We start from the raw sequence: 11816 nt of genomic DNA, 5'->3' as shown, positions 1-11816 counted from the left end.
GAGACCGCTCAGGCCGCAGGAGGCGGGGCGGGGCCTGGAAGAAAGGGGCGGGGCCGGGGCGGGGCCGCCAAGGCGGGTCTGGAAACTGCTGGAAGTAATCTCAGTACCGCTGTCGTCGCTCCTTCCGCCGGGCGTAGGCAAAGAGTCCCCCTGCCAGTCCAGGCCGGCGCCCTTCCCCCCAGCCGGAGCCACGCCCCGCTGCAAAGCCCTAGCTCTTCCCCCTGGCCCAGGAAGGGCCGGGATCCGGGGGCTGCCTGAAGTTAGACCTCGAATCCGCACGGTCCCTAAAAAAAAAAAAACCCTTCCCCTTATCGGGCTATAGGAGTGTGTAGGGCAGATGGTAGCAAAAAAGTCGAACCTGGGAGCCGAGGTCGGAGTGGTTAGCTGCTTCTATCCCCGCCCTCCACCTTTCTGGATGTTCCTCCAAGCCACGACTCTTGGGTCTGAAGGCGCTTGCCTCACAGGTTTATAGGAAGGTCACTGGCATCCGCGCCCCTAGATCCCCCGTTTATGTCATATGAGTATTCTCAATCTTTAGTTCTTGGAGAGGGCTCATGCCTTGACGTGCGGAGACGGGGTCACGAAAAGGAACACTTACGCGTGCTCGTAAGGCGGAGACTGAGACCTGCTGCTCCCGCCATTCCCCGCCCCCTCCCCTATTTTGGACCATGACGTCAAGGTGGGCGGGCAGCGGCAGGTGCAGGGCTGACAGGCATCTTCCTTTAAGGCGGAGGGATTCGGGGGCGGGCAGCTGGTCTGTGCTTCGCCGTATATAGACCGACTGGGGGCGCCCAGCCGCTCTCTTGAGTCACCCCCGCGCAGGCTTGCTGCGGATACGTAGCCGGACGCAGTCCCTACTCACCGTCGTCTGTAGTGCTTGCAGCTCTTCTCCTTTAAGGTGAGGTCGGAGTTCCCTTCAGATTTTTCTGTGTGGAATGCTCTTTTGAGTTGCTTTCGTTCCTCGTTTCCATCCCAAAGCCTAGATTTTGTTGTGTTGGAGCGGCCTCTGGGATAGGACGACTCCAAATTTCGTTTGTGGGGGGGGCGGGAGGGGTTTTGCGAGTTAGGCTTCTTTTTTCATCCGTGTCCGGGTGGCGGGGCTTTCCCCGGGCGGCGGCTGATCGTGGGGGAGGTGGGCCGTGGAGTGGGTTTGGGGTAGTGGGCAGCTGCACGTGGTGTCCGCGCCGGCCCGGGACGCTGCCATGTTTGCCCCTCCACTTCCGGACGCGGCTACGGGGGCGCCGGAGAGTCCCCAAGGGTTGTAGGTGTGCGCGCTGGACGTGACTCAGCACAGCCTGGTGTTGGCCTGGCTTTGCCATCTGCCCTGTGGGAAGCGTTTTTCAAGTGTTTTCGGTTTTTTTTCTGTGAGGTTTTTCGGCGAGGAACGTTGACGACCGGCTCTGGCCCATGGTGCTTCCTTCTTCCTTCCAGATCTTTCTTGCAGTTTGGGGTGGGGGGGGTGGGAAAAGGAGGGGGCAGGCTCTGGAAGATTCGTGGGCCCTCTCCTCCTCCGCCCCTCCCAAAGAGCTGAGATTGTTCTGGGAAGCTTCTGGAGCCCGGCGGCCCCGCCCTGGTGCCCGGATGCTGGGGCGAAGGGAGGCTGCGCGGTGGCGCCCCCTCCTCGCGTGGCTCTGGCCGACGCATGTCCGGCAGTGACGAGGGTCTGCCTAGCGGATTACGGCCACCATCTTAGTGGTGTTTGGTTTGGTACTATAATGTAGTCCTGTGTGTTGGGGGGGGGGTCACGATGGAGCTTTTGCTTTATCGGTTCTTTGTCTTAGTAGCTTCTTGGGCGGGTATCCACCGGTCTCAGAGGTAACCTTCCCCTGTGTCCTGAGGCAGCAATCCCACATGGCCTTGATGTGGGAGATAACCCAGTGGGGGAGACTATTGCGATTTATTTCTCTTTAAACATGACACCGGTCTCGTTGGGCTATTTTTCCTACCAAAAGAGGTAATAGAACCGTAGTCAGTGGTTTTCTCCTTAAAACACCTGGAAACCTTTTCGTGTTGGAGCCAGGATCTGCATTTGCAACAAGCTACCCAGTAATGCTGAGACTTTTGGGTCCCATGGACCACTTAGAGTATTTAGGCTCCAAGATACGGTCCTAAAACACCTGACATTGTATATTGTGTTAAAGAAGCTTGTTTTTTTTTCTAAATTGAGTTCCTACTAAGGGTACAGGCTGAAATACTTGAAGAAGAGGTTTCGCAGTTTTTCAGGAATATGTTTAGTACCTAGCTTAGAGCAGTTTGAACTAAATCTCTTTGAGTCTTCATTGAGACTGGGGTGAACCAGTGTTAAATATGGGCCATGGTGTTCTTTTGTAATTCTTGACTGTTCTTATTTTAGATGCCTGAGGAAGTGCACCATGGAGAGGAGGAGGTGGAGACTTTTGCCTTCCAGGCAGAAATTGCCCAACTCATGTCCCTCATCATCAATACCTTCTATTCCAACAAGGAAATTTTCCTTCGGGAGTTAATCAGTAATGCTTCTGATGTGAGTGCTTGGGGCACCTTCCTTTGTCTTATTTGTTTTCAGCACTCAGGAAAAGGGAGAAGGGTGGTTTGGCATTTTGTGGGGCTGCTGTTGGAGGGGATAAAACTGCTGTTCTTAAAGTTTGCTTTACTCTATGGCGATAGGTGGGCTATTATAACTGTAATTATGCGGTTCTTAAATCTCCAGTTGGGGTGGTAATCAGAACTTGAGGCTACTTGGAAGTGACAAACAGTTTTCTTTTGGATGAAGAGATGAGCTTTAGGAAGCACAAAGGTAAAATCGAAATTTGTATTTTTAGGCCTTGGACAAGATTCGCTATGAGAGCCTGACAGACCCTTCCAAGTTGGACAGTGGTAAAGAGCTGAAAATTGACATCATCCCCAACCCCCAGGAGCGCACCCTGACTCTAGTGGACACAGGCATTGGCATGACCAAAGCCGATCTTATAAATAATTTGGGAACCATTGCCAAGTCCGGAACTAAAGCATTCATGGAGGCTCTTCAGGTATGTGGTATTTTAGCTACACGTGCACTATTCATTTTTGTGGATCTTCTTTGGTTTGCTGTGGTGTTTTTCCAAACTTGTGTTTGACTTTAAAACTTTCTGGCAGGCTGGTGCAGACATCTCCATGATTGGACAGTTTGGCGTTGGCTTTTATTCTGCCTACCTGGTGGCAGAGAAGGTGGTGGTTATCACAAAGCACAATGATGATGAGCAGTATGCCTGGGAGTCTTCTGCTGGGGGCTCCTTCACTGTACGTGCAGACCATGGTAAGTTGACTTTTTTGTTAGGTTGTCTGGGTTAGAATTCTGGGGAAATCTGTAATAGAGATCTTAAGCATGTCTTCTATCAAGGAGTTATTTCTCATTACAGTTCTGTGTTTAGTTTTGTGTCCTTATGCTGTATTGTGATTGACTTTTTTAGGTGAGCCCATTGGCCGGGGTACTAAAGTGATTCTCCATCTTAAAGAAGACCAGACAGAGTATTTAGAGGAGAGACGTGTCAAAGAAGTGGTGAAGAAGCATTCGCAGTTCATAGGTTATCCCATCACCCTTTATGTGAGTGTGGACTGGTAATCCTGACATGTATGATGTCTGCTGCTCAGGAGAATGGGATGGTCCCCAGTTTTTTGGTGTTACGTATTCTGAAAACTATTGTTTTTTTGTGTTTTCAGTTGGAGAAGGAACGAGAGAAAGAAATCAGTGATGATGAGGCAGAGGAGGAGAAAGGGGAGAAAGAGGAAGAAGATAAAGATGATGAGGAGAAGCCCAAGATTGAAGATGTGGGTTCAGATGAGGAGGATGATAGTGGGAAGGACAAGAAAAAGAAAACAAAGAAGATTAAGGAGAAATACATAGATCAGGAAGAACTGAACAAGACCAAGCCCATTTGGACCAGAAACCCTGATGACATTACCCAGGAGGAATATGGAGAGTTTTACAAGAGTCTTACCAATGATTGGGAAGACCACTTGGCAGTCAAGGTGAGAAACCTTGCGTGTTGACTCAATAGGAAAAGCAGGCAGAGGGGTGTTGGTGGTAGTAGACAAGTGGAACTTGCCCACCTGGCTAGTAGGTGGGAACTGAATGCCATGGAGCCACGTCCGTTCACTTGTTGATGACCCTTCCAGGGTGAAGAAAGGACATCCTTCCCAGTGACCTCACTTAGTCTCCATGGCAGGTTCTTGATGAGACTGTTTTCTCATTGATCTAAGGGTTATACGTAGCTGTCCCATTGTAGTTTAATTCAGGGTATAAGTGCTTAATTTGTTCAGTAGCTGTCCCATGGCATCTTTTCTATCCTTGGGGAAGATCTTGTTGTAAACAATTTAGTGAAATGATGTTGAGAGGAAACATCTCTGTCTTGAAATACACTAGTGGCTTACCTTGGATCTCTTTCAGCATTTCTCTGTAGAAGGTCAGCTGGAATTCAGGGCATTGCTGTTTATCCCCCGTCGGGCCCCTTTTGACCTCTTTGAGAACAAGAAGAAAAAGAACAACATCAAACTCTACGTTCGCCGTGTGTTCATCATGGACAGCTGTGATGAATTGATACCAGAGTATCTCAGTGAGTGTTGCCTTGGTCTCATGTAGTTAGTTGAGTACAGTCTCCTGTGAAGCCCACTCAGCATTCTCAAAGTGAGGTCTTGTTTTGAAAAAAGTCTTCACTGTAGATAACATGGCAAGTGAGGGTTCTGTGAGAAAATGGGTCCTATTGAGGGGCGCCTGGGTGGCTCAGTTGTTGAGTGTCTGCCTTTGGCTCGGGTCATGATCCCGGCGTCCTGGGATCTAGCCCTGCATCGGGCTCCTTGCTCAGCGGGAAGCCTGCTTCTCCCTCTCCCACTCCCCCTGCTTGTGTTCTCTCTCCTGCTGTCACTCTGTCAAATAAAATCTTAAAAAAGAATATGGGTCCTATTGAATTTAGGTAACCTTATTTTATTATTTTTTAAATTTTTTAAAAGATTTTTTTTGTCAGAGAGTGTGAGCACAAGCAGGGGGAGCGGCAGGCAGGGGGAGAGATGTGGGACTCAGTCCCAGGAACCCCGATCATGATCTTAGCCAAAGGCAGGCACTTAGCAGCTGAGCCACCCAGGCATCCCTGCCCTGTCTGTGTTTAACTCTGCTTTATGCCTGGTTGATTGCAGACTTCATCCGTGGTGTGGTTGATTCCGAGGACCTGCCATTGAATATCTCCCGAGAAATGCTCCAGCAGAGCAAAATCTTGAAGGTCATTCGCAAAAATATTGTGAAGAAGTGCCTTGAGCTCTTCTCTGAACTGGCAGAAGACAAGGAGAACTATAAGAAATTCTATGAGGCGTTCTCTAAAAACCTAAAGGTATAGACACAAAAAACAGTTATTTAATAATTACTGTGGAGGGTTATTTTTCATTCACATAGAGGGTAGCAGATTATTTACAAGTAAGGTGGTTTTCTTTCCACCCTTGAAGCTTGGAATCCATGAGGACTCTACTAACCGGCGCCGCCTTTCTGAGCTGCTGCGTTACCACACTTCCCAGTCTGGGGATGAGATGACTTCTCTTTCAGAATATGTGTCCCGCATGAAAGAGACCCAGAAGTCCATCTATTACATCACTGGTGCGTTGGAGCTTGGGTCTGATCAAAGCCTCTTGTGAGGTGTGAGGAGGGAAGGGAGGGCGTTTGGGCATCCCTGGGAACTGGCCGGGGTGTGCGGGGGGGGTTGTGCGTTCTGACCCGAGTCACACTCAATAATCCTACAGGTGAGAGCAAGGAGCAGGTTGCCAACTCTGCTTTTGTGGAGCGAGTGCGGAAGCGGGGCTTCGAGGTAGTGTATATGACGGAGCCTATCGACGAGTACTGCGTGCAGCAGCTCAAGGAGTTTGATGGGAAGAGTCTGGTCTCGGTTACCAAGGAGGGCCTGGAGCTGCCTGAGGATGAAGAGGAGAAGAAGAAAATGGAGGAGAGCAAGGCCAAGTTCGAGAATCTCTGCAAACTCATGAAAGAAATCTTGGATAAGAAGGTTGAGAAGGTAAACAATTCTGGGACTAGGATGTATTTTGTAAACAAGTGCTTTTAGGGCTGTTTCCTTCAGAATCATGCGGCGCCACACAGTAAATAGTTTTAAGGAGCCTAATTGGTTTAGAGCTTCCTTGCCTTGTCTTTACCAGACAGTTTAAGGTTGGTATTTCTGTAATGCTGGACAGATTCCTGCTCGCTCTTCAGAGAAGAGAACCTAACAAATGGTCATTTTCGCCTGGAAATGGTAACCTGATTTACCATCAACGTAAAGTTTTTATGACTGTCCACAGGTGACAATCTCCAACAGGCTAGTATCTTCACCCTGCTGCATTGTGACTAGCACCTATGGCTGGACGGCCAACATGGAGCGGATCATGAAAGCCCAGGCCCTTCGGGACAACTCTACGATGGGCTATATGATGGCCAAGAAGCACCTGGAGATCAACCCTGACCACCCCATCGTGGAAACGCTGCGGCAGAAGGCGGAGGCGGACAAGAATGACAAGGCGGTCAAGGACCTGGTGGTGCTGCTGTTTGAAACAGCTCTGCTCTCCTCCGGCTTCTCACTCGAGGATCCCCAGACTCACTCCAACCGCATCTACCGCATGATCAAGCTAGGCCTGGGTAAGTCCTTTTGTTACCAGGGCCAGGCAAGAAACTGGGGAGCTGGTCTCACAGGGACAAATTGGACTTTGCGGTATCTGATCAAGGTTGACTTGCCATTTTTTTCTGTTTCTAGGCATTGATGAAGATGAAGTGACTGCAGAGGAACCCAGTGCTGCTGTTCCTGATGAGATCCCCCCCCTTGAGGGTGATGAGGATGCGTCTCGCATGGAAGAAGTAGATTAGTTCTATCTGCAGACCTTGTGCCCTCTGTATAGTGTCCCCATGGCTCCCCAGCAGCCCCGAGCGGCCCCGGTTCACCTGGTTCCCTCTGCTGATGTCTAGTGGTTTTTTTTTGTTTTTTTTTTTCTCCTGTCTTTGAGGCAGGAAAGAAGGCCCTCAAGCCCTATCCCTTCCGATATTTGACGGGGTTTGGATATGTGTTGTGGGTGTTTTTTTGTTTATTTTGTTCCGAGATTAAAGTATGCAAAATAAAGAAGATACAGTTTTATACAGTTATGCTCTCCCTTGTAAAGTGCATCTCATGCTGTCTTTCGAGTTTCCTTAGCTTCTCTATCCCAAGTTGAACCTACTGTTATTCTGAGGATAGGTATTTCTGGTACACTGAAAGCTAGGGTCACCTGTAGCCACTTCGCACTTTTGAAATCACCCAGCATTGACAATAAAGGGTAGCTTCGAACTACCATGTATAATAGATACTTTTTCAGTCCCCTTCCTAAAGCATATGCTTCAGTGAGCCAAAACACAGGACTTAAGTCCATTGCAGCAATTTAATTTAATAAAATAAAATTATAAGAGCAAAATTACATTTCCAAAGTACCAAAACCTGCAACTGGCTCTTGGAGCAGAGCCTAGGGATCCAGGAGCAGAGGGTGGCGTCACTGGGCAGGGCTCTCCCATCCCCCTCTTCCAGCTCAGCACCATCTTTCACGGACTCCTGGGAAAGCAGCACTTGGAGCCTACAACACTTGTGCTTTTCTCCCCAGAGTAAGAACTGTAGGTCTCTGGGAGGCAGTCTGCAAGGGTGGGCTACTCAGGGTAGGGGACAAGCACAGGTGAGGTGTTGGTGGAGTCCACAGGGAAAGACTTCCGGGGAACGTGAGGGGCTGGGGGCTTTGGAAGGTGCTTCTGCCTTCTCTGCACCCCTCCACGCCGAGGACAGTCCTCAGAAGAATCCCTCCTGGTGAACGGGTGATTTAAGGCAAAGGGGAAGGCTGCCTCTTGGACTCAACCCCAGCTTGCAGAGCTGGTTGGCGATACTGAGAAAAAACCCTGCATTCTGCCCTCAAGCCAACCGCCTCCAAAGTTACAGTAGGAGAGGGAAGTCGGTATGGTGAGGGTCGACTGTTCCACTTCACCCCTTGGGCCCCTCAAACTTTCTGCACAGGAGACTCGACAGGCACAGCCTTCTTAACCCGTTGCTTTAGACGGCCCCGAGCATAGACTCTGAGCAGGAGGGCGGCAAAGACCACAGCCACCCCCAGGCCCCCCACCACAGTGATCGTGTGGCCATAGAGCAGGCAGGAGAGGAGGATGGCGAAGGCCTGGCGGAGGGTCATGATGATGGTAAACATGGCAGCCCCAAACTGCCCAATGGTGTAGAAGATGAAGAGCTGACCACATGCGGAGCAGACCGAGAGCAGCAGGGCATGTGCGGCAAATTCACTGTGTCGCCCCATGAAGCGCGTTCCCTCCAGCAGGGCCCCCTGCTCTAGCAGGGAGCCCATGGTGAAGAGGCAGGAGAAGAGGTTGACCCCGAACATCATCTGCACAGAAGACATCTTACAGGCAAACAGGGCGTCCTGCCAGTTTGAGGTGAAGCTGTCAAAGGCAATGTAGCCTGCCAGCAAGATGAGGCCTGACAGCATGGTGGCGGGGGAGCTGCGGGGCTCGGGGCCACTGGACAGCAGAAACATGCTGACCCCAATGGAGATGAGGCCAGCTGTCAGGTATTCCCAGTGTTCGTAGCTGCGCCGAGACACCAACCTGCCCATCAGCATGACCGGGATCACCTTGGAGGCCTTGGCCAGCACCTGGGTGGGGAAGCTGACAAACTTGAGCGCTTCATACTGACACCAGCTGCTAAGCACATTTGACAGGCTGGCAAAGGAGTACCGGTACATGGGTGCCCCGTGGCGGGGCTGCTTGCAGAGGATGCAGTAGAGGCCGGCGACGATCAGTGCCAGCACTCGGTTCATGAGCACCAGGAACTGTGAGTCTGTAAAGCGCTCACCTGGTGACGTGGCAGTAGCCCCATAGCTGCGGGTCATCACTCTTTCCTGCAGCACTCCCCAAGTCAGATAAGACACCTGGGTGGGGGAGGACGGGGGAGAAGATAAGCAAGAGAAGGGAAAGATGAGCCAAAAAGCATCCAGACAACCTCCCTCTTCCTCAGATGTCTAAATGACTTAAAGGACAGCGTACATATTTTGGTCCCTCTGTAGTAACTAGAAGTTTCCTCTCCCCTCCCAAGCCTGCATTCACCTCGGAGAGAATCAAGTGTGTGTGAAACACAAGTGCTTTAGGACTGTCCAGACCCTGTGTGCCCCATACAAGGTTATGTTAAAGCTGACTCCATCCCAGGTATCTTCCTGTCTATTCTCAATTCAGGGAGTAAAAAGATGGGACACCTGTTCCGCAGGCAGAGAACTAGCAGTGCCCACTCCAAAGTGCCAAGGGCTCAGCATCTTGGCTCCTTCTCACATGGAGTGGGGGGAGGGCTGAATGGCTTCCCCAAACTTCGATCAGTGGGTTAACATATCCGAGACACCTCCCTGCAGGGGGAAGTGTAGTAACAGCCCAGAAGACATCACAGACAAAAGGAAAGACAGCATGTCCTCCAACCACTTCTAAGAAGATGATGGTACAGCGTGCCCCTGGGAGGAGGGGGCCACGAACACACTAGGCCAGGAAACTGTTGGGACCATGCAGTCCCTGTCCACCGGGACCCAACCCAGGAAGAGAAGCAGAGCCCGCCGGCCTACCTGGAGCCCCGCAGCACAGAAGAGCAGCTTCAGGGCTTGCCAAGTGGGAGTGGTCTCTGCCGGCTCCGTTCGGGAAGCCAGAGGAACCTCGTCAGAGGCCTTGGGCTCATTGCCAAACACACAAGTTTTCACCAGGGGGAAGCAGAGACCTCTGCCTAAAAAAGGCACACAAGGTCAAGATCTCATCATCTCTCCAGCACCTCATCTTCCCCAGAGCAGCCAGCTACCCTGCTGTCAGGCCTGCAGGTCTCCCTCCCACCCTTTCCAAGCCACATCCCTATTTGGACTGCAGGTCAGCACTCATAAAACGGACCGAGCACACTAACCCACCCTTTCCGCACACACCTGTCTCCAGGTAGTTCTTCCGCCTGAAGTACTGCACCATCAGGTAGCCGGGTACCATAAAGCTGGCATAGCCAGCAGCATTCACCAAAAATCGGAAGAACCACAGCTGCATCCATGACTCTGAAGGGGCTTCGGGGGTCTCCCCACCTGCCCCCAGGGAGGGGAGCGCAGCCAGCACCACCACTGCCCACCACCTGCGGGTCAGCGAACGTAAGGATTAGGGTGCAGTTCCTAGTGCACTCGGCCCTCCAGAGGGGACTACATTGGAGAAGGGCCCGGAGTCTCCCCGCCCCCCTCAGCTGCAGCCTAGCCCGGACAAAGAGCCTCTCTCTCTCCTGGGGGGTGGGGGGAGGCGGGGGCGGCGCGGGCCAGGCAGGGCTCCCTCCCTCCCCGGGGGCGGACCCGCCCCTCTGACCACACAGGTTCCCTCTGTTCCCTCCAGCGCTCGCCGGCCGCTCGGGGCACAGGCGGCGCCCCCTCCTCCCACCCCGCCTTCCAGGGTTCCCAACTCCTCCGCCCGACACTCCCAGACCCTCGCCAGGAGCACAAGTCCACGCCGCGCCCCGCTCTCCCTGCCGGCTCCGGGCCCCAGCGGTCGGCCGCCCGGCGGCTGGGACCCCACCCCGGCCCCTCCGTGCCCGGCAGCGGCAGTCACGTGGCCCGGGGGCTCGGTCACGTGGGCCCGCCGCTCCCCTAGCCCCCCCACCTGGCGTCCATGGTCCGGGCCGCGTGGGGCGGAGGGGGGCCGGGGAATGCGGTCCCCGGGCCGCGCGCTCCCTCCGCTTTCGCCTCCAGCAGCGGCCAGTGAGCGAGCGGCTAGCGGAAGTGCCCCCGCTCTTCCCGCCCCACTCCCCGCGGCCGCCCCTCCGCCCCCAGCCGCGACCACGCAGCGCCCCGGGCCGCCGGCGGGCCACAGCGCCCCCGCGTGGCCCGGAGGGAGACGCGGCTCGGGAGCCGGGAGCAGGGCTGCCCCGGGAGGGGCGCGGGGCGCGGGTAGGGAGGGAGGGAGAGAGAGGCGGGAAGTCCCCAGGCCGCGCACCCCGACCCCGCCTCGCCATCGCCCTTAGCCTTCACAACCAACCCGGGAGGTTAGTGGTGCCCCCTGCCATCTTGGGACGGGGACATTGAGGTTCTGCGTCCCAAGCACTTCCTCTTACGTTACCCCTTTCCCGATTTCTGACGGGAAGATCTTCCTTTCTCCGCTGAGCGGCAGTTCTGTCCCCCAACAACCCATGACCTTCGAGGCTCTGCATGACCTGGCCCTTCCACCTCGCGCACTCACCCACCCTCTGCGGAGTCCCACCGGCCTGCCCTCAGGTCCTCTAGTTCACCAAAGGCCTTCCCCCGAACGCTCTCCCCACATTCCTTACTCATCCTTCTGCCCAGGCGGCGAGGACACGCCTCAGAGACCTCCCCTGACTAGCCAAAGTAAGGCCCTCCACCAGCTTGTGTTCTCCTCACTTTATTTTTCCTTCACAGCATCCACTGCAACTTGTAATTACATATTTATTTGCATGTTTCTGATTTCAATGGCTGTCTCATTCGCTAGACTGTAAGATCCACGTGGCCAGAGATTGTGTTGGTTTATTCCCCCATAGCCATATTGACCATATTCACCTAACAGGGACTTCAAACTTGTGGAATGAAAGGAAAAACACACAAAGCCATATCTCCCTTTCGTTACCCTCCATAGGCTCACTCTTCTCTCTAGGCCCCTCCAGGGCAGTGATGAGCACCCCCCCTCCCGCAGGGGGTGGGGGGCAGTCTTCTCATTTCACCTCCTCTTTATCCCTGTTTCCACAGAAAGGGCAAGAGTTGGTTATGGACAGAGAGGCCGGAGGACTGTTAGCGCCCCTCCAACCCCA

The 11816-nt window shown here is 53.3% G+C and overlaps 2 protein-coding genes across 6 annotated transcripts; one reads left to right on the top strand and one right to left on the bottom strand.

The window, feature by feature from the left end:
• The first annotated feature begins 765 nt into the window (after positions 1 to 765).
• Positions 766 to 7116, top strand: HSP90AB1 (heat shock protein 90 alpha family class B member 1). The gene is made up of 12 exons (XM_027601720.2): positions 766 to 898; positions 2354 to 2500; positions 2799 to 3005; positions 3112 to 3271; positions 3426 to 3559; positions 3676 to 3984; positions 4403 to 4568; positions 5146 to 5336; positions 5449 to 5596; positions 5740 to 6008; positions 6289 to 6622; positions 6738 to 7116. Exons 2-12 carry the CDS (start codon positions 2354 to 2356, stop codon positions 6845 to 6847), a joined length of 2175 nt encoding a protein of 724 aa, XP_027457521.1. The 5' UTR covers positions 766 to 898; the 3' UTR covers positions 6848 to 7116.
• Positions 6960 to 11816, bottom strand: SLC35B2 (solute carrier family 35 member B2). 5 transcript variants are annotated; one of them, XM_027601721.2, is made up of 4 exons: positions 11234 to 11816; positions 9952 to 10145; positions 9607 to 9761; positions 6960 to 8931 (listed from the first exon to the last, which is right to left on the bottom strand). In XM_027601721.2, the coding sequence occupies exons 1-4, from the start codon at positions 11323 to 11325 to the stop codon at positions 7993 to 7995; spliced, it is 1380 nt and encodes a 459-aa protein (XP_027457522.2). In that variant the 5' UTR covers positions 11326 to 11816; the 3' UTR covers positions 6960 to 7992. The 5 variants fall into 5 exon arrangements, with proteins under 5 accessions (XP_027457522.2, XP_027457525.2, XP_027457523.2 ...); XM_027601724.2 differs by having other exon boundaries at positions 11238 to 11260; XM_027601722.2 differs by lacking the exon at positions 11234 to 11816 and adding an exon at positions 10658 to 10802.

Source organism: Zalophus californianus, chromosome 7, assembly GCF_009762305.2.
Source record: "Zalophus californianus isolate mZalCal1 chromosome 7, mZalCal1.pri.v2, whole genome shotgun sequence".
Classification (NCBI taxonomy): Eukaryota; Metazoa; Chordata; class Mammalia; order Carnivora; family Otariidae; genus Zalophus; species Zalophus californianus.
The sequence above is the reverse complement of the archived record's forward strand: the minus strand, read 5'-3'. Positions and strand labels throughout refer to the sequence as shown.

Bases quoted from the DNA above. Each gene is read 5' to 3' on its own strand.
- HSP90AB1 (XM_027601720.2), top strand. From the start codon at position 2,354: ATGCCTGAGGAAGTGCACCATGGAGAGGAGGAGGTGGAGACTTTTGCC. The intron at 3,006-3,111 runs GTATGTGGTATT...ACTTTCTGGCAG, and splicing joins CATTCATGGAGGCTCTTCAG to GCTGGTGCAGACATCTCCAT. The intron at 6,009-6,288 runs GTAAACAATTCT...GACTGTCCACAG, and splicing joins TGGATAAGAAGGTTGAGAAG to GTGACAATCTCCAACAGGCT.
- SLC35B2 (XM_027601721.2), bottom strand. From the start codon at position 11,325: ATGAGTAAGGAATGTGGGGAGAGCGTTCGGGGGAAGGCCTTTGGTGAA. The intron at 10,146-11,233 runs GTGAGTGCGCGA...GCTGACCCGCAG, and splicing joins TGGGACTCCGCAGAGGGTGG to GTGGTGGGCAGTGGTGGTGC. The intron at 9,762-9,951 runs GTGTGTGCGGAA...TGCCTTTTTTAG, and splicing joins GAAGAACTACCTGGAGACAG to GCAGAGGTCTCTGCTTCCCC.